General features: G+C 38.5%; 1 protein-coding gene across 1 annotated transcript; it reads left to right on the plus strand.

Moving 5' to 3' along the window:
- Positions 1–104: 104 nt before the first annotated feature.
- On the plus strand, positions 105–26,704 carry PEX1 (peroxisomal biogenesis factor 1; the record flags this gene model as incomplete). Its single annotated transcript, XM_084260929.1, has 24 exons — positions 105–233; positions 2,048–2,191; positions 4,008–4,091; positions 4,304–4,418; positions 4,508–5,280; positions 6,638–6,757; positions 8,773–8,896; positions 9,187–9,296; positions 10,564–10,664; positions 11,795–11,927; positions 12,663–12,759; positions 13,799–13,969; positions 15,364–15,518; positions 16,753–16,942; positions 17,147–17,316; positions 18,607–18,741; positions 19,295–19,359; positions 20,147–20,289; positions 20,366–20,469; positions 21,607–21,783; positions 23,500–23,730; positions 25,172–25,372; positions 25,698–25,828; positions 26,279–26,704. 24 exons carry the CDS (start codon positions 105–107, stop codon positions 26,361–26,363), a joined length of 3,888 nt encoding a protein of 1,295 aa, XP_084117055.1. The 3' UTR covers positions 26,364–26,704.
- Between the last annotated feature and the right edge of the window lie 711 nt (positions 26,705–27,415).

Genomic DNA, 27,415 nt, shown 5'->3' on the forward strand with positions numbered 1-27,415 from the left:
GGGAAGGCCTGGCCCGCCCGCGTCCGAGGAGGCAGCCGCCAGCACAGGCGGAGCGGGCGTGCAGTGGCGCCGGGTTGCGGGGCCCGGCCCGGCCGGCCGCCGGCATGTGGGGCAGCGGCAATCCCGGCGGAGGGGGAGCTGGAGCCGCCGCAGTGACTGTCGTCCTGAGCGGCGCCCGGGACTGCTTCCTGCATTTGCCTCCTGTGATGGCCTCTCACCTCCGCCTGCAGCAGGTACCGGGTATCTCCGCTCGGGGCCTGGGCGGAGGGACGCCGGAGTCAGAGAGGATTATGGGAGAGCGCCGGTCTCCCCCGGCATGCCGTTACTATGGCGACACGAAGAGCCCTCCCTCTCTCCTTCCCTCTCTCCCCACCACCGGCTGCAGTGTCGCTGTGGGGGCGCAGGGCGGGAGTCTCCCCCGGCAGCTGAGGGGGACCCCCCTTTCCCCCCGTAGAGACGCGGCTGCTCTGTGGCCATAGCAGCGGGGAGCCCCGGTGCGGCGCCCTGGAGCGGGACCCTGCGGGCGGTGGTGGCCGGGCCCGCAGGGACAGCCCTGCTTTGCCGTCCGTTCTTCTCAGGAAGATGCGGCAAAGGTGGGGGTTATGTCCCGAGGCAGCCTTGTGCTGGGGGCGTCTGTGCCTGTCTCACTGCTCTGTGCTTTACACCAGCTCTCCCCGGTATTAGCCAAATAATACATGCCTTGATCCTCCGGGTAGGAGGTACAGTGGTAAATCCGAGTGGAATCGTTGTTCCTGGGGTACATAGATGTTTCACTGTGTGCTTCAGTGTAGAAAGGGATCCCGCTGCACCAAGTCCTGTAAAGCCCATGTTGAGTACGTGGGTCAGTCACAGAAGTGCACAGAAGATCTTAAATAATGTTTCACAGGTGACAAGAAGAGAGGGGCTGTGAGCATCCCTTGCGCCACGAACACAAGTGTTGAGGATCTGTTGGCAGAATAGACAGCTAGGAGGAAAAGTGGCTCAGATGAGTGGGTGAAGAGGAGGAGAGGGGAGCTGGGATGGCAGCCAGGCTGTCCTCATCCTGCCATGCTGGTTTCCTGTAGCCAGAAGGAAACCTCCCAAAAGCCAAACCAGACTAAAAACTTGCCTCTTTTTTTTGGTTTTTTTTTGTATGAACTAATAGAAGAGAGGTTGTTTGGGTTGGAAGAAATCTGCTATGAATGTTAGATTCATTTCTACTACAGCTGTTTACTAAATATGCTGGCAAGAGAGAGGAAAGAGGAGTATAATTGCATTGAGCATCATTCTGTATGTAGTTATGGTGGGCTCCTGCTTTTAGTTACCGTGATGTGCAAATAGATGACCTCTGAAATCTTGATAGGAATAGTATATTAAATGCAAACTCTTGAATAAAATAGTGAAAAATGGGAATAATTACGTTAATAGATTATACTGAGTAAATAATAAAAAAGCTTAAATGGAATCAAAAGGTAAAACTAATTGCAGAATGCTTTCAATAAATGGGTGACAAAATGGTCTGCAAAACTCAGTGTTGTGTGAAGATTGTGACACTTGGGATGAAGCTTTATCCCTGTGAATACAGGGAAGAGCAGTAAATTAAACATTACCTTTGGTAAAAGGATCTTGGAAACATTGTAGATATTTTCTGAAAGTGTTTTCAGAGTTTTCCAGAAACTCAAATAATATTTGAAATTAAGAACAGCAAACACTGCTGTGTTAACAGGTACATGTGTGGTGTATCCACAGTGTCCGTTGTCTCAGTCACTTGATTTCCATAAAAATAGTAATTCTTGAAAAAAAAAAAAAAGGAAAATGTCACTTGAGTAATGGAATGTAGGATGTAGCCTCTTTATATGGAAACAGACTGGACATATTAAGATTCTTCAGTTTGGAAGCAAAAAAGCTGAACAGTTCTGAAACAGATTGATGAAATCATTTTGGTCTGAGTTTATGTGATTTGTGACATTCCTTTGATGTTTCTAATCAAATGCAATTTAGCTTGACTAACAGTCATCTTATTTAGTTTGTCTGATGTTAATTTATTTTATTTCTTTGAAACTCATAGGGCCAAGCTGTGAAAGTATCCTGTGGTCATCAGCCTGTGTTTTTGAGCTGGATGGAAATGAGGCATCGAGGTCACCAGGGTGAAAATATTGCAGAGATTAACAGACAGTTAGCAGAGAAACTTGGAATTACAGATGGAGAACAGGTTTGAAGTGCAATCTTTTTTTTTTTTCTTATTTAAAGAAAAAGTATGTTGCAAGATACCTGAAAAGGCCAGCATTTACAAGTTAGCTGTGACCTTGTTTCATGTGTTCAGACAGTTATGTCATTTATGTCTGCTGATAAGGAAAGTTAACCTTCATGAAATGTCTCAAACATGAAAAGATTTTCTGATTAAATCATTAATAATTACCTAAATACTGTTTATATGCTTATGGGTAGGTCTTTGCAAGGTTGGAGCCACTATCTGCAGTGCTATTAATTTTAGGAAAATACACTTTTAAGCAATGATATAATTTTGGAATTTAGTTATGATTATATTTTTCCTGGAGTTCCTGTTATTTTAAAGTAATTATTGACTTACTACATATTTCTTCCTGTTTGACGTCTGCAAGGTTTACATTTTCATCCTTTTTTTTTTCTCCCTTCACCATACATCCCCCTGTGTCCTCTCTCTTTGAACATGTATTTAACAGTGTCCAAGAGTAAGAGACCAATTTAAAGTTCTCGTAAATGATTCTTCCATGAGACAGAAGTTTAAGAGATGCCCAAGAGGCAGGCAGAGCTTTCTGACATGGGACTGTTAAAATCTTAACATCCAAGTTGCTGGTTTAGGTTTGGGGTTTTTTTTAAAATGCTAATAGCTAGAGGTTTAAACAAATGAGTAGAGAAGCATTACTCTGCTAGTATATTCGTATATGCCTGTTCTCTCCTATGGAAAATTTTATTCAGCATAAGGCATCAAAGAATGTTGCTCAAAGCAACAAAGTATTATCTTGCTTACTTTTTTCATCATATTCTCTAGAAAGGATCTATGTATTTGAAGAATTAATAGCCTTCAACAGAAAAACGACTGACAAAGGAATCCTAAGAAAACCTTATCCAAACGTTGCCTGGTGATCTGTATGATCAAATTAATAAATGAATGATTAGGTAGCTTTGCCATTGTTTTGGATTCAGGAATTGCAGCTGCTTGTGTTTTGTCACGATGTACGCCTATATTTGCTATGTTAGGGAAAAGATACTCCCCCTCAACTTTTGCTTCAACCCGAGGACATAGAAGAATTTAAAATCAATTGTTACTTTTATAAAAGCTGACCTGAAATAAAACTCTTGTAGAGAACAGGTGACTCGTTTTATCTGAAGGAAAAATTAAGGAAGTTTATTTTTAAATTTACACCATGATATTGTTTGAAAATTGTTACTTCCTTTCAAATGGAACCTTTGGTTAAAATTTCCTTTTGAAATATGTTTAATGCTTTTTGAGGATCCTTAGCCACACAAGCTTTTATCATTCCTCCTGACACACAGGACTTTAAAATTGTTCTGTGGAAGTGGTGCTGGTTCCTGTGCAACCATTCCTCAGGGAGCTGGCTTTGCTTTTGTGTTGTACTTCTTCCTCATTTCTTCATCTGTTTCTGCCTCATCTAAATTTGTGCACAACTTGACAGTCTTTTTCAGCATTCTGGAGCGCTGGAAATTTAAAAATAAAAATTAAAACATGCATTGGGTGATCAATATGCATTAAAAATTGATTGTTGTCTGCTGATAAATCTCCTGGTGCTTTTCACATTCCCTGCTGGTCACAGCATGTTGAAATCCCCGGGCATGCCCAGTGCAATCCATTTCCAGTATGTTCAACATCCATCTTCTTGCTTATGAATTCCCTACAGTCATTAAGAAGATGTATGTTTAAACCAGTGAGAAGATAGATGTCAGCTTTCTAGTTGACTTAAGATGGAGCTTTTTTTAATTAAAAAAATATGACATTAAACATTTTGAAATGGTGTTACTTTTGCCAGGTATTTCTTGAACCCTGTTCCCACGTCTCCTCCTGTCGACAAGTAGAAGTGGAACCGCTCTCAACAGATGATTGGGAAATTCTGGTAATAAAACCTTTCCCCCTGCTCACATCCTTTTCTTAAAGCTGACAAAAATTTTGACTGAAGCAGTTTTTTGCACAATGTCCCATTCTTTTCTGCCCTTAAGGAAATAGTCAATGTGGTGGGGTTTAATTGTATTTTATATTTCGAGTGGTGTGTTAGAAGATTTTAAAATCCTGTTGTGTTTAATTTATTACGATATCGCATTTTCCCAGGAACTGCACGCTTCCTCTCTTGAAAAACATCTTCTTGACCAGATTCGGATAGTGTTTCCAAAAGCCATCTTCCCTGTGTGGGTTGAACAGCACACTCACGTTTACATCAAAATCGGTAAGCAACAGCGAAGGCCCACGTGGCGCCTCAAGTACGCGGCTCTGCAGGAGGGGCCGCGCTCACTGACCTTCCTTCTTCACACTCAGGTACGCTCATGCCAGCAGCCCCCTATGGGAGATTAGAGCCATCCACGGAGCTTCTGATACTTCCCAAAGCCCGTGAACTCGTGGAGAACATCACCAGCACGCCTTCCGCAGAAAGTGACGCCTTGCTCAAAAGTTTTGTGAAAAATAACATGCAGCAAGAAGGAACAGTAGAGGACCCTTTTGCCAAACAACCTTACACAAAGCCAGGAGTCCTTGAGCAGAGTAAGGCTGATGTAAACGGGACGTTTGGCTCACATGTTCTCCCAAATATATGGAATTTCATAGGGAGCATATTCTCTCATCCGTCTGAGCAGAAAGAAAAGACTTTGTGTGAGAAGGGTGAAATGAGCACCTTCCAAGACAGGCTGCTGAACTTAATTCACATGGACTCCATTTTTAGAGTGTGTCAGTCCCAGCCTCCCAGCGTACAGAACGCATCCGCCACTCATGCATTTCTGCAGTGCAATGCTGTTCATGTTTTCCCGTGGAATTTAGAATTTATTGATCTGGATCCAAATCCTGTAGTATCTTATGGGAAAATTAATGAGCTGCTTTCTCCAAGACAACGTCATAAAGAAGCAAAGCAAAACCTGTCATTTGAAAAGCAAAAGCATTTGACTAGTACGCAGGACAAAAATCATTCTAATTCTAATAGCAGTCAAGCATCCAATGAGGGATCTGTTGTTCAAATCGTTTGGAACGGATTTGAAGACCTAAAGAGTGTCATAGAGTATGGCAACAGTGGGGAAGCCCTGCATGTTGGAAGAGTTTGGGTCAGTTTGAGCACACTACCTTTTGGGCTTTTTAGTGGATAATATTTTCTATTGGGCATTTGTGGAACTGGCTAATTCAGATGTAGTTTGGGGATATAGACTGTGTTAAGCTCTCCAGTAGAATATACTAGAGTCAAATAATATTTACTAGAGCTGTGCTTTCAAAAGCTGTCTCATTCTGGATTAGATTACTTACCATCATCCTCCAAGGTGTACACTGTAGTCTAGATTTCTGCACCATTAGCACTTCTGCACCAAATGGGGAGAACTTTTCAGTGTTTCTGGAGGGAATGCATGCTTTCTCAGAGTCTGTTGGTAGCCACTGTATTCATGAGTTACTGCTTTAAAAAGTGCTTTGGACTCTAGGTGTCATCAAACCGTAAAAGATCCCATATCCTAGTGCTACACAATGTTTGCAAGTACTTTTATGTGCTCTTTGAAATAAATCTTAAAAAGGTGTCAACTAGCTTTTCTATAATTTAATCTATTGTAGTTTTTATATACTGTTTTGCAAGGTGCCAAAAGTCCCAGTGTGCAGACACCGACATCTCAGCTTGTCAGATAGAACTACAGTCTGCTTATGTTCCTTCTTTCCTGGAAGCACGTGTGGGATCAACAAAAATGGATAAATTGCACTCCAAATCATAATTTGGCTATTTTGCCATAATATACTTGGCACCATTCACTTTTTATTAAGAATGAGAGCAAGAGCCTGCAGTGGTATTTAGCACTAAACCTTTTGAGAGAAATAAATATTTTCCAAATGGCAGCAACAATAAAGTCTTTCAGACTTAGTAAACATCCATGAGATGTTTTTAATTTAGAAGACAGAATATTTGAAAAGTAATTTCCTTTTAAAAGGGTAAACTGACAAGTACATTTTAGGGAAATTGGACTTTTCTGTGTGTGGTGCTACGGATGTGCTCAGTTCTGATCTGTAAAATGGCTTGTCTATATTTACCTGCCCATCTAAAATCAATTTTAACCAGCAAATGAAAGCAGAATTGTTGTTTCTCTCCTTTCCTAAAAGCATTCTTAGAATGTGCAATGAATTGCTCCTAATTCTTCCTTTTCAACCTTTTGGTTCTTACATAAAGAAGTTGTTAGATGGTCAGCTATAGCGACCACTTTCAGAGATGGGATAAAAGGCAAAAAGTGTGCATGAGGCAACGTGATTTGGGTACTGCATCCATTTTATGGTTTCCTCCTTAATTCTATTGCACAATACGATGAATAAACAGATGGATGACCAAATGTAGAGGTTCTATTAGTGATGAAGAAATTGATGTTGTACTATATATGCAGTGTTATGACTAGTTTACTTTCTGATATTTCCTTTTTATTTTAAATATTTCAGATTCCAGATGGTCTGAGAAAAAAACTACATATTGAAATACATTCAACAGTCCGAATTCAGTCAGTTGAATCTATTCCTAAAATCCCTGTATCTCTCAGACTGCAACCCAAGCAGAACTTAGTGAGTTGATATTCAATTTGGTTTGTGTATTGGCAAAATGATAATGTTGCTCTGATCAAACTTGGGGTTTTTTAATGTTTGTTTGTTTTCATTTGTTAGATGATAGCTTGGAATTTGTCTATCGTGTATGACAGAATTCCAAAGGAATTTCTTTTTTGAATAATTTCTTGGTTTTTCTTTTTACTACGTAAGTAATTTGAATCAAGAACATGCTATGATCCACTTAAATGAAGCTTATCTGGTAATACTGTTTTGTATTTTGATTAATGATACTGTCAACATCAAGCCACGTAATTTTTTTTTGCATTTCATGAATATTTCAAATAGTTTGGCATATTATCCATAACAACTTCCTTTTGAAAGGAACTGGCGGAAGTCTTAGAGGGTGGAGGAAACAGAACTTCTGAATTTTAATTCCTGGTTTCCTGAAGCTGTTAGAGGAAAGCTGTATATAGCTTTTAAATCATAGGGTCTTCTGTTATTCTCAAATCATGAAAATGTCTGGTGTCTTCCTTATTAAAAAGGATGTTGGCCTCATGAAGAAGAAATTATATCAGTAGGGAAAAGATGCATTTTCTCTTTAAATAGGCCCAAACATAAACAACATGCTAACAATAATCTGTAATCATTTTGCATAGAATCCTCATGTGAAGTACATAAATATGGTTTTAACCTAGAAAATTTTAAGTTGTCTGGGACTTCAGCTTATACTCTTCAAACATCACAGTGCCCAGTGGATTTCCTGGGAAAGACAATTGCAGTGAAATTATGTTTCTTTTATGTATTGTTTAGGTCTTTCCTTTCTTCTAATGCTGATACTTTTCCCCTCATGGTAACATTTTCATTTTTTAGAGTTATATAACTGAATTCCTCTGTTTTTCTGTAAGTGAGACATACCCAGTCTTCTGAGTGAGCATCTGTGACAGCAAGAACTTATTTTGCACGAGTTCCCACAGTCTGTCAGACGTAGCTCTGGGATGACGTGTTTCTCCATAATGTACCATATGCTGGTTTCTGTGTGACGCTGGACTGATTATTTCCCGAGGGAGCTGCCCCTCAGAACTTTAAATACAGTGCTTCCCATCATGGCAGGGCTTGTGCATGGTTTGTTCTTTATGCCCAATGCTTACCTTGGTTTCTTAGCTAGGGAGGAATGGTTGAACTTACATATTTATTTTTATTAATGTTGGAGTATTCTGTCAATAATTGTATGATTTTAGAAAAAGTGGTTGTGTATGCTTTTCTGTGTTTTAAATACAGATTTCTCCCATTCTTTCTAATTCAGTTGGAAGTTTTTTTAGTTCTTGAAACAGACCAGACAAAACCACAGAATGAAATACAACAGTAACTTTCATTTTCCTTTCTGAGTGCTGCTTCCAAGATCTCTGCAGATTCCCCCTTTTTAATGCAGGAATTATGTTTTGGTGATTAGGAACTCAGTCAAGATAGATGTGATCTAGACTCAATTTATTTTCCTATTCCATTTATCAAAGTTATATGGGTTAAACTGTTTGGTCTCTTTGTCTGCCTGTTGAAGTTTGGTTTTGATGCCACTGATCTAAATGAATCCAGGCTCCTTTGCATAAGGAACAGACTATACAGAGGAGAAGGGGACGTCATGAGCCCCCAAAGTAAGTCACAAGTCAATTTTGGTGCATAGTTTAGGTGCTTTTTCAAACCCAGGGCCTGACTGGTGCTCTTGGATCTGGCAATACAGATAAGCAAAAGAATAAAAACTTTGCCTTGGCCTCACATAAGTGTTCCAAAGATGAAATCTTTTGAGGTGGTCAAAGAATGAATTGTCATAGGAACGACTAGGCAGGCGAGCATAGAATATTTGAAATGGTGTTTATTGGCAAAATGTTATTTTCTATATAAATTAAAATGTTACATCCTCTTCCACCTCTCTATTGCCATAAGAGAATCAAATGCTTTATGCATAGGAAGAAAACAGTTTCACTTAATAGCACCTTGTTTTGTTTAATTTCACTCTTTCTTTCTTTTTTCCTACTTAGCATAAAGATGCACTTGAAGATGATGTTAAATCTGCTTTCAGTTCTTGGCTGCAGGATTCTGCTACTGATGATCTCCCATGGATAATGACAAGCACAGACTGCATACATCTATCTGTTAAAGAAGGTAAGGATGACTCTGTCCTGTGCTGTAGTTGTCTTAACTGTCCATTGTGGAATTTACATCGGCAAGATGCCATTTAATCCCTCTATACACGGCTTAACGTAATGGGTATCTCTCTGTGCTGAGACTGTGAGCATGAGTTGTGCTTTAATAATGATTAACCTTTTCTGTTTCCTTTTTTTTTTTTTTGAATTTGTTGTAGTAATTCAAAATACAGTAATCTGTTTCATTTTCTGAGGAATAGAAACTGCATTTGTTTGGAACTTTAATAGTTGTTCCCTGTTTTTTTACAGGGATGGAGGAGTTTTCCCTCAGCGTAGTGCATCCTGCACACGTTGAAGAAAATAAGTCTGAGAATATTTTTATACTGAGTCCAAGTTTGCTGCAAAAGACTAATATACAAGTAAATATCACATAGTATCAGGTATCAAGTAATTTAAATTGTTATATTTGGTTTAAAGTACATTACACTTATTTTTTGTTTCCTTTTTTAGATAAATAATGCCAGTCTGTTCATTAAACTATGTATCTGCATTCTTTGTTATTTTATCGCCTCAGCATTGATGAGATTCCAGACATGCCACACTAGTTACTGATTTTTGTAGTGAGAGTTAAATTGTCAGAAAAATCAATTAGAGCAGAGGAAAGTCAGTATTGTCCAGGTTTGACCACACTGTCCTTATAGTTAGCTCTTATTTCCCCTAATACTCAAACCACTGTGAAATGACTTCACAGTGTATCTGGCAGGAACAGTAGCCTGTTCTGACAAAGATGAGACATTCCCCATTCAAACCTGCCAAGCTCACGCTACCTTCTTGTTTATATAGGTTCTTCAGTCTTTCTCAGGAGAATAAATATTTCTATTTAACATTAGGATTACTCTTTCTGTTTAATAATTCTGTTTGAACCAGTGCTTGTGACTCCAGGTTCATGGTTATAAGAGTGAGGTAACTTTTTTCATTTTTAAACTGATACAGTTAAATTTTAGCAGAGCATTAAGGTTTCTTGTTTTGGCTGTTCAGAATAGATGTAATTTTTTTCTGCAAAATATATGATTCCTGTTTTTTAAAAAAAAGGAACAAGAGCTATATTGATTGTAGAGAAGTAAAAGAAACCTACAAATTGTGCTAGTGACTGGTACTAAGATGAAAGAGCAACGTGTTTAATGCAGTGTTAGCATCTCCAACCAGCCTGTTCTTATCCGTGAAGCTCTTTGTTAGCCCGCCCAGCTTTCCATACTAGCTCCCCAGTGAACTAGACCAAAAGATTCATGCAGGTGAAAAAAAAGCCAGGTGTTCTGTCAGGTTACTTTTCACCCAGATCAAACTCCTGCCTCTGTTCACAAGTACTCATGCCAGCACAACAGGGGAGAGCACAGGAGAAGAAACAAGTAGTTACAGGTAGGGAAGGAGATAATGGGCTGCATAGGCTGGTATACACAGCACTGGTCTGATCACAGGTTGTTACATCATTGTAAACACTGGATTGTATCTTGGAAATAGTTGTTTCTCTGCCGTTTACCAATGCATCTTTCTTCCAAGTGTTGTAAGCTTTGGCAAAGCATGCATGCAACACTTTCTTTACAGAATTCCAAATATGTCTAGTCACTTCTATGCCCTTCTTCTGTAGGTATATTTAATGTAAAGTACTAACTCTTTCCTTTGTTGTAGGTTCTTTTACACCCTCTAACTAGAAAAGCTGATGGTGACAGCCAGCCACCTATGTGTGATACAGACAGGAACCTTCCCTACTGCAAACTAAGTGATTTAGGGTGAGACATTTTCATTGTAGAGAACATGGGAGGGAATGAGAGTGAAAAAGAAATATTGGTGGAAATGCAGATTTTTTTTTTTATTATTTTTTTTAAACTAAGCCAGATCTTGGCTTGTGTCAGGCTCAGACCTTATACTAGAGTACGGATGGTTAATTTTGTCCTCTGAACAGTCTTACTGAGTGAACAGAAAACTTGACATGACTAAAGGTACTCATGTACTGAAAAGTTCACTGAATGACAGTAGGATGGGAGGTCTCGGAGACCTGAGGAGTGGTAATATACTGTTGGCACTGTGAAAGCCAACTGAGGATATTATCTTGAAGAGGGAAGAGGAACTGATCTTGGGGTACTGTTGTAGGGGTGGGATGTAGTAGGAATAAAGTAGAATAGAATAAATAGACTGTTTTAGTTGGAAGGGACCAACAGTGATCATCTAGTCCAACTGCCTGGCCCCTCCAGGGCTGACCAAAAGTTAAAGTGTGGTATTAAGGGCATAGTTCAAATGCCTCAAACACTGACAGGCTTGGGGCGTCGATCACCTCTCTAGGAAGCCTGTCCCAAGGGCAGGGGTATTAGAAGCCAGGATTCATTTGTTCATTCCATTCCTCCTGGAAAAATGCATTTAGTTTAAAGTTGAAATGCCAAACTGGCCTTAATGTTTGTGGACCTGAAGGGAACACTGTTGTGTTGAAAGTCACAGAGATTGAGGACCAGTAAAGGATAAGGTTGCCTTCAGATGCACTGTGTGCTGCTCTTTTGAAAAGGCTGACAGGTTTTCTGACCAAGGCCTGTTCCTTGCTTTACCCATTTGTTACATTCCTTAGTAAATTGTTACGCAAGTAGACTAAGCCCCAAAATAGGGTTAGCTCTTATCTTCTGAGACCTACCTCATGCTAGGGTTGTGTAGGATGACTAGATAACCCTGGGGCCGTTCTCCAATGTCTGTCTGTGTCCCTTGTGTTACCACTGCAAAATAAACGAGCTGTCTCTTAAAATTGAATTATCTTTTTCTTGAAAAAAGATTAAATGTGTCAGCATTGAAACTTCACCCTACCACAAGCTACTGCTCTGAGTATCACATGTACTGATGCTGCCCTAGGCTATTTAACATTTTGTTTGCTCTGCAGAGGGGTGGACAAACTAGGAACATCTTCCTTTGAACACATAAGTCACAGTCTTCTGGGACGTCCTTTATCTCAGAAGCTGGCTACTATTGCCGTGGGGCTGCGAAGTGGAGGAGTACTTCTCACAGGAGGAAAGGTACACACTTTGCTACTGTCTCCTGGCACGCCCTCCCAGATTGTTTTCTGCATTTACAAAACCCTTCTTGTAAATTTTCTTTGATACTGTGTGAACAAGTTGAAAAAGGAGCAGTTAACTGAATAGAGTTAAAGTAAAACATTATACATATATGTATGTACACGCACGGTATGCACACTTCATCAATTTGTAGTCATATTTCTTGTGTATATATGATACATATACATATATATAATGTAAGTTTAAAAGATTGCTACCAGTGCAATTTCAATTTGTTCCCTTAGGGGATTAATCTACTTCATGTTTACAGCATAATAAACACTTCTTGACTTTGAAATATTTGAATGAAAATAAGAATATAGTATTTTCCCCTACGTTATAACATAAAATGGCAGTGGAGTTGATACTCTTACTTCCTTGTTGTCTCTTAGGGTCATCCATTTTATACCATATTCCCTTGAAACAGATACTTTAATGCTGAGCTCAGTGGAATCAGAACACTGGCTGTAGCGGATGTATCCACTCTGAATTTATTCAGACTTGTTTCACTTTCTATCACTTAGTAGAGACCAAAGCCATAAAAACAGAATATTTTTATGGTTTTGGTGAGGACTAAAGCCAGTGTGTGTACAGCTTTCCCAGCTTGTTAATTGGTATATTCTGAGACAAAGCCTCCACAGAAACAGAATTAAATAGTTCTGTCAATTTACATTAGCTCACACTTAACTTTTATAGGGAAGTGGAAAGTCAACACTGGCAAAGGCCATCTGCAAAGAAGCATTTGATAGACTCGATGCTCATGTAGAAGTAATTGATTGTAAAGCTTTAAGAGGTAAGATACTTTTTATAAATCTGAAATGTTTGCTGTGTGATGAAGAAGCACAAAGTTGAAGTTATTGAAATTACCCTGAATATTTTTTTCTAGCACTATTACTGCTTTTGCAAGGATATTTGATCACCTGCAATGAGCATTTTTAACAATCTGTTGAAAACACAGCTGCCATAAGCTTATTGCACACTTTTATCCATTTATGTCCCACGTACCACTGCCAAATTCAAGCCATGCTTGCCATGCTTATTTCTGATTGTTACAAAATAGGAAGAAGTTGAACAAATGTTAGGTTAACAGATCATAAGTGTTAAAGGAATCTGTATTACTCAGTGAAAGGAAGACACAGGCACTGAAAAAGGATTGATCAACCAGCTGAAAAATGGTTTATGATGGCATATTTACTAACCTAGTGTCATAACCTAATGTATGTTGGCAATAGTCATCTAATACTCATGATTATGGATGATGATGAGATGAATCCTTAGGTTTTGTGAGTTCAGAGTAAGTATTTTGCGACAAAGATGAAAGAGACTAAATAGTCTTGGTGTTACAGAGGCAGAGGATACTCAATTGTTTTCTTACAGAGCCCTTATATTGGGTGGCTGTATTTTTTTTTTTGACTCAATCCCCTACTAAGCTCCTTGCTCCAAAGAAAAAGGGAAGGACCGATGAAGAGATAGGTCCTTGCTCTGAAAAATTCTTCAATTTGTAGGACTCTAATTTGCAGTAGGTAATTCAGAGTGCTGCTGATACTGTTCTGCTTTCAGTCTAAAAATTAGGCCTGTGGGTTTCTATAGGGATTAGTGAAAGATTAATCTCATTTTAGGAGAGATGGATTCTTCTAGTACTGTTCTGACAGCAGATGTGGACTCTTTCTTTATGATTGTTGACTCTGGTTTACTCTTGGTACCTGGATTTATAGGAGTGAAGTTAAACTACACAAATCAAAAACTTGTATTATTACATGAGCAAGACATAGTCAGTCTAATGGGGTTTTTTCCTGGAGTGTTTTGCAATTAATATTGTATTTCTGCTTTAGGAAAAAGAATAATAAACATAAGGAAAATTGTGGAAGAAGCTTTTTTAGAGGCAGCATGGAGACAACCATCCATTATTTTGATGGATGATCTTGATCACATTGTTGGAGTACCTTCTACACCGGAGCATGAGAACAGCCCTGAAGCCGTTCAAAGCGATAGACTTGCTTACGGTAATACTGCGGTTCCTGTGTCTGGAGAAAGATAGACTGCAACTTGGAATTTCTTGTGCCTGAGCTGTATTGTCCTACCTGGGCAATTCTGTCTATATTATTATTACCTCTGGACTAGGTGGTATTCCATGGCAGGCATTAACAAATTATGGTTTGTAGACTATTTGTGGACCATTCAGACTAGCTGGATCAAATTAGTCCACTCTTGAGCTTGGAGTAATCATTGCCAGTGGTATGTAGACATTGCCTGCTGATGGCAATGCCTGCTGTCACTACCACTGCCAGTCGTAAAGGCTTCTCAGTTCCTTTTTATATTGTTCCTACACTCAAATATATATTTCAGTTCCTCAAATCACAGATGAATTTTTAACTGATAATTATTTATAAGATCGATATTATAATTGGCATGTTGTTAAAATTGATCCTGTTTTCCATGATTGTTATTTATAATTACAGAGATATATACAAATTTGATACTTACTGATATTTAGAACTGGCTTCTTTTGGCTGAATGCTAACTTCTTTACCATCCTACTTGGTATACTTCTATTTCATTTGCAATGTAACAATCCCCAGATGTTAAAAGTAAGATTATCAGTTATAGTTTGACATCCTGTATATGGTTCCTTTTTATTCCCTAAAATCTAGGCAGTATAAGTTGCAAAAAAAATTTCAGTTATCAAATCAGTGTACTTATTTCTTTAGCTATACTCAGTTCTGTTCATGTGAAATTAAAGCCATAGCAAAAAACATCTTGCATTTCCCACCTCAGTGTGAGAGAGTTAGTGTAATTTTTTATGAAATTACTTTTGAAGTTCAGAAAATCTTACCATCATTTCTTTTTTTAAACTTATTTGCAGAATTGTTTGTGTTTATTACTTTATTTACAGATATAATGCATACAACAAATGTTTACAGTTTTAAAGATTGTTCCTTGAAGATTTACCTTCCACCCATAACTCTTTCATATCTTATTTTTTCCTATATTGCTTATTTTCTAGGCTTATCATCTATTTTTATTTCTCTAAGTTTCTTTTTTTAACTTGCATTGAGGAAATAATATTCCTAAACCAGGAATCATAGGATACAAAGGAAAAAATCACATAAAATAATCTGTGGTAGACATCATCAGTGATGTTTACAAATTTAAAGAGCACTTGTGGTGATATTTTATTTATGGAATGTACTGTCCTAGGGAAAAAAAACCTTTATGGTTTTGGGGTTCTTTTTAAGAATTAAAAAACCTCTAAATGTGGGAATAAAACAAATACATAATGAGATGTTAACATTTTATGTGCCCTAATGCTGCTCTGCAGTACAGTCAAAATGTCTGTTACGAAAGGCTAAGTCTTTTGTTATTTTGCAATTCATGGAGCAATGTCTTATGTTTTTAGTTTTGAAAGATCTGGTAAAAGAAGTTATTTCCATGGGGTGTTTGATTGCATTAATTGCCACAAGTCAGTCTGAACATTCCCTACATCCTTCGCTGGTTTCAGCTCAAGGAACTCACATATTTCAGTGCTTCAAATGTATCCGATCTCCTGACCAGGTAAATTCAGGTATTTATTCATTTGGTTAAAAAGTTGTTTGCCTTACCTGCAGCAGCCTCACATGCAGTACTGGAACAGCTGCAAAAATAGAGAGGTTATATCCAAAGATGAGAAAAAAATCTGGAAATCTTAGAAGTTATTTTGTGATTCTTAAATACCTTAGATCTGTCATTATAAAGTTATAAGAAAATAAAAGCAATCCAGTTCTCAGCTTTATCTTCAGTGGTGAGAGAAGGGTGTATCCAGAGGGCTTTGCACTTAAACATGAAACAAGTCAGGTTGTGTAACCTAGGTGAGAGGTGTGTGGCTCCTTGTTACCTGTGGGGGGGATTCTAGAGGAGCAGCTCTGAATAAACCATGTAAGTCAGTACAGTTAGAAAAATGAGATTAAAGCTGGTGGGTTTTTTCACTGCTCAGAGGAGTGAGTTTGTGCCTACAACGTGTATTTTTAAAATGTTATTGAAACTGAATGTTAGTATTATGGGAAGATTTTTGTGTGATTTTCTATATTAATTATATCCCTCTACTTTTGAATATAGTCCATTTAAAAAAGGATAGAGGGAAGAATAAACAGCACAACTTCATTGCAGGAGAAAGCAGCACTTTGTACCTATGCATGCCCTAACTGTGTGACATAGGCATGTCACTCATTAGATAACACAAATTGTTCCTGCCCCTTTGTCTTCTCTCACAGACTAGCAACTAAAAGCCGCTGAGGAAGGGGTTCTGTGTTAGATACAACGTAGCTTTCTCCTACTTCCTGCAAGTCTGCCTATGTAACTTTTAATGCTATTACCCCAATAAGGATGAGACATCACTGATAAAAGCAGAATATCAAAAGCACTAAATTATCTGATGTGTTTTTAGCTAAAGCAATATATTTAATCTCAAATATATTTTACTCGCATCAGCAAAATGAAAGATTTGCTTTTCCTGTGAAATAGAAAAAATAGGTGTAAACCAGTAGAACATGAGCAGGTGGGGGGTTGTTTCATTATTATTGTTGGATTTAAGGTAGCTGTTTAAGATAAACTTGTTTGTTTATGGAAATTCACCTGAAGAACTAACTTTTGTTTATACTCATGCCTGCTTATATTTTGTTGTTTGGAGGCTGGTGACATGTAAATGTCTAAGGAACCCCTAGTAATTCCTATGTGTTTGCTTTTTGAATTTCTGGAAACCATATAAATAGTGAACTTGATATGCACTTGCTGCACAATTCTATTTTTTTAGAAGCAAAGATGTGAAATGCTGCATTCCATAATAAAAAAGAAAGTGAATTCTGATATAAAGAAGTTCTCTGATCTTGACCTCCACTATATTGCAAAGGAAACAGAAGGTTTTGTTGCCCGAGATTTTACTCTGCTGGTTGATCGTGCCATTCACGCCTGCGTTTCCAACCAGAGCGCGTCGCACAATAGCGGTATGTTGGCAATAAAATCTCCTCTTTCATAGTCTGTCTTCTGTTATCCAGAACCTCTGGAGTAACACAAAGAAAAAGCCGGTTCTGATGTTTTATCTTTAAAATGCATTTAATTGTTACATATTGTGAGGAATTTGATACTGGGAGACTCTGTGTGGGTTTTTTGTTGAGGTTGAGTATTTTCCCCCCTTTTTTTCTGAAAAGCAGAATTGAATCTGTCAACTGTGGATTTTCAGAAAGCTCTGAAAGGTTTTACTCCATTAGCTCTGAGAAGTGTCAACCTTCATAAACCAAAGGATATCGGCTGGGACAAGATTGGTGGCTTAAAAGATGTGAAGCAAATACTGATGGATACCATCATGTTACCTGCAAAGGTACCCATTTCTTTCAAATTAGTTACCTAAAGTTTGTTCCTAATGTTAGTAGTGGAAGAATGATTTTTGAAGCGTGACATGGTATTTGACAGAAAGATGACAGCTATGATTTTAAGTTGCTTTTGTAGTTTTCCAGTCTTCAACTGTTTTCAGCTACTGGAGAACTTTTTCTCCTTTCCCTTCCCATTTCCAAATACAAAAGGCAGTGGCTTGTGCTTTTCTAAGAGACCAGGTGTTGTGCTAAAATATTGCAGAATTGTTAACATCTTTCCTACACTCTATTGGAGGGTTTGTGATTAGGCTCTCTAAAGGTAGTATTTCCAGCTATCTTCTGCAGTGCTATTGCTAGAGGAGTACTCTCTTTTTGATGCATGCCATCAGTTTGGCTTTATTTTACTTTGACTTTTCTGCCTTGCTTAAAACATCCAGCATTGATGTCCTGGTTTCAGCTAGGATAGAGTTAATTTCTTTCTAGCAGCGGATGGAATGCCATGTTTGGGAGTCAGGATGAGAGCAGTGATGATAACACCCCGATGTTTCTAGTTGTTGCCAAGCAGTCAGGGACTTTCCAGTTGTTCATATTTCCCTACTAAGGAGAAGGGAGGGGACACAGCTAGGACAGGTGACCCAAACTGGCCAAAGGGCATATTCCATGCCAATTACATCATGCTCAGCATAAAGGAGGGACTGGTGAAGAGAGGAGCAGGCATCTCCAGGACACTGGTTTTGGGGATGGTCCGGTTTTGGGATGGCTCTGAGTTTTTCCCTCTCTTTCCCTCTCCCTCAATTCCCATACACCCCCACACACACCCCCGCCCCTTAAAGAACAAGCGGTTGGTGGTGCCCGGCTCTCAGCTGGGGCAAAGCCATGACAGTTGAGAAAAGCCATCAATTTCAGTCTTGAGAGAACTGACTGAACAGTTTGCTATATAAGGGATAGACTCTTTCTGTATGCTTACATAATTTAATCCAATTAGTCTGTAATCAAAATAGGAATTTAGACATACCAATGTGCACATTACAAAGTTCTAGTGCATCCTTATTCTGTCCTGTTTCCTTCTGGTAATACAGAATACCACTTGTTTGTATTCTAAGTATCTAGGAAGCCTAGGAACCCACTTCAGCCCCAGGTAAACTAACAACAGTCCAGGTGAGCTCTTGTGATGATAATATGAATAAAAGACATTAAACATTCTGTGTAGACAAAAATCAACACTGATCAGTGATGTTACAGTACACTGCAAAATAATTACATATTTTAGAATATATTTTGTTGAAACTCTTTTCCAGTATCCAGAATTATTTGCAAACCTGCCCATACGACAGAGATCTGGAGTCTTGCTGTATGGAGCACCTGGAACAGGAAAAACACTGTTAGCGGGAGTAGTTGCTCGAGAGAGTGGAATGAATTTCATCAGCATCAAGGTAGCAAGGTTTTGAAGATTAATTGGTTCATTTTATTAGCTGAATGAAATAGCTTAACATAATACCTGCAAGTGCTTGTGAAGGCAAAATACCAAAGAAAGAAACTCACATTTAAAATTTGGTATGTCTCTGGATATCGCACCATCTGACTTCTGGAACTTCACAGTTCTATTACTGAGATTTTTTGGTATAATTATAAAATTTAATTAGATTATCTTAATTTCCCTCTCTTTTTTTAATAAAACAATCCTGGATTTTGCATCCATTGGACAGTGAAGTTAAGCAGTACATTTTAAACATATTTTCAAAATAGAGTTTAAGCCATTGGCTTGTTATACTGTAATGTGTTCTAGTGTAGTAGAAAAACAGAAATGTTGCTTTAAATCAAGTTGGAATTTTGATTTCTCTAGCCCCCTTGGCTCTTCTTTTCAGAGATACCACTCTTGATTACAAGAAAATTCACTTTCATATATTGAATCTGTGCTGATGTTGAACTACACTTTGAAACTAAGAAACATATCATGGATGATGTTCTCTGATTTTGTTTTTTTAGGGACCAGAACTGCTCAGCAAATACATTGGAGCAAGTGAGCAAGCAGTTCGAGATATCTTTAACAGGTTGGCTTTGTAAAGATTTGCAGTGTTATCAATGAATTCTATTAGTTGAAGTTCCAAGAAGTATTTTTGTTGCCCTAGGAGAGACATGGCATCAGATCACAAAAACGTCTGAAGTAATTAGGTGTGCTGAATCAGATGTTCAGTTCTTGGCAAGTCCAACTTGACCATCAGTATTTAAGAACTGAACGTGTGGCTCAGAGTGCACTTTTGAAGCTGAACATTTCTCAGTGCGTTTGTGTGTTGGTTCACATCACAGAGCTGTCTTGGAAAAGACATGCTGAATTCCTTTCAGGTGATCCCAAGAGACAGATTAGTATGCTGAAACTATTAATGAACACTCGTTACATGGGGTCATACTAGACTCGGTATTGAGGTCCTCAGTGCCAGTTGTTCTTGCACCTCTGCCCTTACTGACCCTCACCGCGCACTAATGTAGACATACCATACATAGCCTTTGCTTCTCGTGTAGTTTACAGTGTAGGCAGCCTTTGTCTTCGATGAACATAAGCCAAGACCTCATCTGCAGTGCTCGTATTTTAGAAGTTGAGTACTTCAGGAATTATAAAGTGAGTGCAAAGTATGTTGTAAAAATGAGCTGTGATTCCACTGCAACCCAATTTTTCAGAACCTCTTACTTTCGACAGAGAACAGATTTCTTTTTTCTCATTAAAGATAACTGTTCTCTGAAGCAAAAAAAAAAAAATTACTATTTCTAAGCAGTTTTACCTGTCACTCAGACTTAAATTCTTGAATAATTTCAGTATTGCCTTTTTCTTTCCCCTTTCAGAGCTCAGGCAGCTAAGCCTTGCATTGTTTTCTTCGATGAGTTTGATTCTATTGCTCCTCGCCGAGGTCATGACAACACAGGAGTTACCGACCGAGTGGTTAACCAGCTGTTGACTCAGTTAGATGGTGTGGAAGGATTACAAGGTAATAATTACCTGTGTGCTCCTTTTTATGCAAAAGTTTAGAAGGTGCTAATGATATTTTTCTGTACTTTCCCAAGGGGTTTATGTACTAGCTGCTACTAGTCGCCCAGATTTGATTGACCCTGCTCTGTTAAGGCCAGGTCGACTGGATAAGTGCCTGTACTGTCCACCTCCTGATCAGGTGAGGAAACAAAGCATTTTACTTGAGAAGCAATGGGGAAAAAAAAAAAATCAACTAATGGTCTGTATTCTCCTTTTCTTTATATTTAGTGGCATTTCAAACCTGAACAAAGTGGACTTGATTGCCCAGCTCCAGTTATAAAGCAGTATAAATTCACTGATTTTAGTGTCAATGTGTTCACATAAAACTGAGGAAAGGCAGGGCTGTTTACCACAGTCATCAGGGTCAAATAATTTCCTGGGGATGTAGCTGATTTAAAAAAAAATAAACAAGAAAACTAGTTTGCAGAAAAAAATTGGATTCATGGTGATCTTTTCATGTTCTGCATCTTCCTCTGAATTAAGAGTCCAGCGGATATGGCATTTACTTGAAGTGATGAACCATAGCCATTCCCAACTCTTGAATTCTCTGAAGTTTTCAGAGCAGTTTTATTCCAAATTACATTGATACCACTACCCACATTTACTTTGGAATATTTAAGCTCTTTTTAAAACCTATGTGCCCCTACTTGAAAAGTAGGGAAAGGAATGATTCCCACTGATTTTAGTGGGGTTTGGATCAGGGCTTGAGGCTGTACAGTGCAAGTCTTTGATTCCTTGTTTTCTGAGAAACAAAACAGCACTGTTCATTTCTCAGATTAGTTGGCACATTTAATAAAATACCACTTCATTTCATTCTGAAATATACGTGAAGAAGCTGTTCCTGTGCCTTAAAGACACAGATAAACTCTCTTTTTTATAAACTTCTGGTTTAGAACATGATCATTCAGGTAAAGTTTTTCACTCTTGTCTCACTGGTGTTTGCAAAAGGACATCTGAGTAGCAGAGTTCACCTTCATATTTGTGTATATTTCATATATACAAATCCCAGATATTAAATGTATAGTTAGATAAATAAATTTCTCTGTATACAGCCTTTGGTACAGTCTCTCTTAGACTCTTCAAGAAAATGTAAGAAAATATATGCCTCTATTTTAAAGATTGATTACTGTACAATATGTCCTATATGTACTGTTATTAGGGTAGTATCTTAAAGATCCTTCCTCAGATAGGAAGTTGCTTGTGACAACGCCAAAGCAATCAGGACAAAGAAAATAACAGGCTGCTTTACTGACATATTTTTCCTCTCTTTTTACAGAATTCACGCTATGAAATCTTAAAAGCTCTCAGTCGTTCTCTGTCCTTGGCAAGTGATGTGGATTTTCAGGATTTGGCAGCAAAAACAGAACAGTTCACAGGGGCTGATCTAAAAGCTTTATTGTACAATGCCCAATTAGAGGCAATCCATACTAATTTAGCTTCAGGTTTAACACAGGTAAATAAAATGGGTATAAAAGAAGTCTCTTATTTTTATTTTGATGTTGATGTGTTTAAAAGGGTGAATTTTATCCATGGCTTTTGGGTTTTTCTGTTGATTTTTGTGGGGTTTTAGCAAAATTCTGTTTAATAAGATTTAGTTTTTCTCTGTTTGTATACAGAGGATTAAAAACTTGACACATTTGCAGAAAAATGCAAATTAGTTTTAACTTCTTAAACACAGATGTGTTTATTTTCGTTTTATGATGGGTGTTATGATGGGGCTCTGAGGATGGAACCCAGTGGTGTCCAGTGATAGGACAAGTGGGAGTGGGTGCAAGCTGGAGCACAGAAACATAAGGAAAAACTTTTTCCCTGTGAGGGTGACAGAGCACTGGGACAGGCTGCCCAGAGAGGTTGTGGAGTCTCCTCTGGAGACATTTAAAACCCACCTGGATGCATGTGACCTAATCAAGGTGATTCTGCTCTGGTAGGGGGCTTAGACTATGATACTTTAAGGTCCCTTCCACCCAGAAAGGAGGGGACACAGCTAGGACAGGTGACCCAAACTGGCCAAAGGGGGTATTCCATGCCAATTATGCCATGCTCAGCATAAAAGGGGGCTGGTGGGAGGAGGAGCAGGCAGCTCCAGGATGTGCAGTTTTGGGGACAGTCTTGTTTTTCGGGACGGCTCTGGGCTGCACGGCCCGAGTTGTGTGGTTCAGTGAGAAACTGCATTGTGTATCACCAGTTTCATATATTTTGCTATAAAGTCCTGTTATCACTGGTAAACTATCCTTATCCCAGCCTGCGAGGTTTTGGTTCCTTGGTTTTTTCTCTTCCCTCTTCCCCACTCCCAACACCCCCACCCCCCCAACTTTCCCCTCCCCCACTCCCTTTTAAAGAACAAGCGACTGCATGGTGCTCAGCTCTCAGCTGGGGCAAAACCACAACAAGTACTGAGGGAGATTGCCAGAATATGGTCACTAAAGATCCCTTCAGGTGTAGCATCTGTAAATGAGTAGCTGTAAGGATATCTAATGATTTAGCTGTCATTAGAAGAGGCCATTGCCTAAGGCCTTAGACAGAGGAACCAAAGCCAGGGCGTGCACAACACAATCCATGAAGGTACAGGAAGACAATATTAGAACTTCAGTAGTACAGTTATATGAGTTACAAATAAATAAATATGCATGTGTTTTGTGGGGTATACTCAGGTGTTTTTTTACTGATTATGGGTATACAGTAAAAAAAGGTTTGCAGCCACTGGTCTAAAGCAACAACTGTGATTTCCATGTCAGCACTTAAAATGTGTTTTCTAGTACAGCAGTTAAGCACTGGGAAAGCAGACTCACCACAGTTTCCTAGAGCACTTTACACAGGGTACTAAACTGCCTGGAGGGATTAGTTGAAACAGAAGTGACTCCATCCTGTAACAGAAAGATTACGTGAAATTTCCCAGCACTTACTGAGTGAAACAGTTGAAAGCAAGCAAGTAAAACCTTAAGATTGTCTCCTCAGATTATTTTGACAGCATGAAGACGGGAGGTTCTGCTTAAAGGCACTGGATTTTCTTGGGAAGATATTTGGAAAAGTACTCCCAGAGAAAGACAAATTACTAGAATCAAATGTAAATCAATACTTCCATGTGCACTGTACCTGATTATTTCTAAATGTATTTCAGATTGCAATGAGTTAAGAGTTAATACTTGTAATGTTCTGTTCTTTGTCACAGGATTTTGGTTCTAGTTCTGATAGTGACTTCAGTCTCTCTTCCATGGTTTTTCTAAACCACAGCAGTGGCTCAGATGATTCAGCAATGGATGGAGAAGCTGGGCTAGAGCAATCTCTTATTTCTTTAGACATGTCTGACTTGCTCCCTGACGATCCAAGGTCCAACATGTATCGTCTTTATTTTGGAAGCTCTTATGAATCAGAGCTGGGAAATGGCACTCCTTCAGAACTGGTAAATTACTCAATATTTGGAATTTTCTAAATATTGTCAGTCGTGAAGTAGAAAAACTGAACTAGACACAGTGTGGGTTTATAAACACAATTATGTCTGCTTTGTCCTTCAAACTGTCTTCAGCCTGTATCTTGTGGTCCATGGTGGAGAAGGAGGTGGAAGGATGTGACCTGACAAAATACAGTGTGGACTTCTCTGCAGCTTTGCAGGACTTGAAAATCAAAATCCCCAAATATTGCTTAATACAACACTGTACAGCAGACTGCATTCATACTAGATTTTACTGTCTGGTCTAATGGCTTCTTGCCTTCCACAGTTTAATGCTGAAACACTTGTTGACTTCTTGGTGTTTGGGTTTTTTTTTAAACTTAGTTTTAAACTTAGTTTTATTACTAAACAATGACCATTGAGCTTTCAAGAATTAAGTCATAATCTTAAGAATCAACATCAGTTGTTTAGTTTCCAGTAGAGTGTACATTAATAATCTGACCATGGGATTGTGTAAGCAACAGAAATAAACCTTAGCTTCTGTCATTGCTCTTAAGAAACAAGAGTTCCTGCTGTTGTAATACCACATTGCCCAGAAAACAGCACGTTCTCTGGCTCACTTGCAGATAGGGGTGTGCTGGTTGGCTGCCCAGCAGCTGCACAGTGGTCAGCTGGCCAGCTTGTCTCCTTGGCTGCCAGGTAAGCAAACTAGTGCTGCCTCCGAGCTCCCAGTGGTGAACAGGTGACTTCAGATCCATTGGACATTCATTTTCTAGATCTCTTGTAGAATTGTTACTACAAGTTAGTGGTCAAAGGTGTTAGACTGTTTTGCATTGATTCTTAAAGCTAAAATAACTTACCTCGGCACTGGAGAGGTAATTACTGGCTGCTGAGGTGCTTTTATGCGTTTTATCTTGCATTATAGATGACAGTGTTGTATTAATGTATCTTCCTCTAACTGGAAGGTTTTCATCAAGGTTACGAAGACTTTGATCTCTTAAAGTTGTTGAACTTGAAAGTTCACACTTACCAAGTGCACAGATAACTTGGAGGTGATGAATATTCAAATTTGAGTCACTCCAAAGCTAAGTACATAAACTTGCTCAGATTTCAGAATCGCTGATTTTTCATATGTGAATAGAACAATGAACAGTGGACTTAGTAGACCCTTACTCTTTTTGAGATAGGCCATTTCAAAAATATTTAGACCTTTATTTTCAATTTTGTACTTTTCTCCAAACACCATGGCAGATGAACATAAACTCTCTGTTCAAAACGTTGCACTATATTTTTAAGAGAAAGTACGTTTTTGGGGTTTTTGGTTTTTTGGGGGTTTTTTTGCCAGTGGGGGCAAGCTTATACTGAATTAAATTTGTAGGCTGAATCTTAATGGTGGAGCTGTTTCTTTTGCATCCATAATGAGCTAATGTATTTCTCCTTGTGGTCAATTTAGAGCTCTTTGTGTTTGTCTGGACCAAACTCCATAACTCATGATTTTATCAGCGTGACTCAGAGAGACACAGCATCATCACAACCTTCAATGCTTAGAACAGCTTCTCAAGAAGACTCCTTGGAAAATAACCAGGAGCAGCAAATAGAACACCTGAGAACAGAAATCAGTGCTATCAAAGCCAGTTACAGAAGCAAGAATGGAGTATGGCACTTTTCTACTCTTTTCCCATACTTCTTGGCATTTCTGCAAATAATTTCTGCAATAACATTAAATACAGTGTAACAAAAATAGCAAAGATAAATGAAACCTGGTTTGAGGACAAACAAGCCAGATATTAACATGCAAATAACTAAATAGTTATTTCTGTGTTAATTAATACTGGAGGGGGGTTGGGGAGCTGTGATTGTATTTAGAATACATTGGGCCATACATGTAACGAGGACTTCCAGAGTTACTGATACTCACGGCACTATGCCTTTGTTCCTGAGGTAATGTTTCATTGTCTGTTCATGGCTCTGTTTTCAAGGAGGACAGCACCTTCAATCAGTCAGTGCTTGCCAAGAACACTTTAATTATTACCCAGTCCCATCTGATGACAGCTCTTGAGGGTTTAAGACCATCCATCAGTCAAGATGACTGGAAGAATTTTACTGAACTGTAAGTATTGATATTTATAATTTGCTTGGTGATTCAGTGGAGACTGGGTCTTTTCACATTTCTTCCTCATCAGAATCATAATAGTTATTTAATGTGGGCAATGACAGAATTGCTTCTGACAGCAATTTTTTTCAGAAAAATTACATACAAAGTATTTTACCCGTGCATTGTCTTTTATTAATGTAGGACCTAGAAATTCAGATCACAGACCAGAAACCCCTTGATTATGTTCAGAGCTAAACCATACAAAAAGGCACTGATTCTCTCAGAGAGGTGTCTTTCCTGCCCCCACTGAGTAGTAGCCTCTTGTATTTCCAAATTGCTGGGTTTGGACACTGAGACATTCTGTGATCTCACCAGCAGGTTGTGTTGCATTAATGTGTATCTGAAAAGGCAAATGTAAGCCAAGGGATTTCATAAGAATTTGCTAGTATCTTTTTCTGTTTCCAGGTATGACAATTTTCAGAATCCCAAGAAGAGGAAAGGACAAGTTGGCTCAACATTCAGACCAGGACAAAAAATTACTCTGGCTTAGTAACTTGTATTTGCTTGTAATTGTTAAATTGTAACTGGAAATTACAATTATGATTTAATCAGATTATATATATTCATATGGATTTACTAATGCAGCAGTTGAAGATAAGTTTCTTTTAAAATCACATGCTGTAAAGTTATGTCACATTTTATTTTTAAGAAAACTGCAGATTGATATTAAATTTTTGAGAGAACGTTAGTTACACTCTGTCCACTTGTTTATCACATAAAGTTTTAATTATTTTTTTTATCAATATAGTTGCCAAAACCTAACAATGATTTCCTATCCCTGTTTATTTCTTCACAACCAATAGATTCTGTGCGAATAAACTGTAATATCCACTGGTGGCAATGTTGGTCTGGGTTTTTTTAAATTCTATAAAGCCATTCTCTAATGGCCTTTGGAGAGGCGTAAGAGAACGGTGGTACCAAGTCTGATACTAACAGAATCACTGTAGTGCAAAGAAAATTAAGACAAAGATATCTCTATCTTGTTTTCTGCCACTGTTTATTATTCACAGAGTATCAAGTTGCATTTCACAACTGTATCTTCCTGTCCCCATCTTTTCTTCTTGGAGACTGTTCCAAAACATCACAGAATCACTAGGTTGGAAAAGACCTTTGAGATCGAGTCCAACCATACCTGTCCTCTACTAAAACATATCCCTGAGCACCTCATCTACCATCTTTTAAATACATCCTGGGTCAGTGACTCAACTGCATCCCTGGGCAGCCTGTTCCAGTGCCCGATAACCCTTTCAGTGAAGAACTTTTTCCTAATTTCTAATCTGAACCTGCCCTGACACAGCTTGAGCCAATGTTTGTAAGCTTTCTAATGTTACCTCATGAAATTGTTCACAACTGCTGTCTTAAAGATTTTAAAGAGTTTTCTTTCTTGGCTGGTACATAAATAAGCAGGTCTTGACAGAAGAGAGGAAGAAAACTGGAGATCCACAGTTCTACATCTCTCTTTCACAACATTTTGCCAACAATGGAGGGCGGTTTGCTTGGTTTATTCTTCAGTAATCTTCCTTCCCTATTTACTTTCCTGAG

The sequence above is a fragment of the Gallinula chloropus genome (assembly GCF_964237585.1).
Source record: "Gallinula chloropus genome assembly, chromosome: 2".
NCBI classification, from domain to species: domain Eukaryota; kingdom Metazoa; phylum Chordata; class Aves; order Gruiformes; family Rallidae; genus Gallinula; species Gallinula chloropus.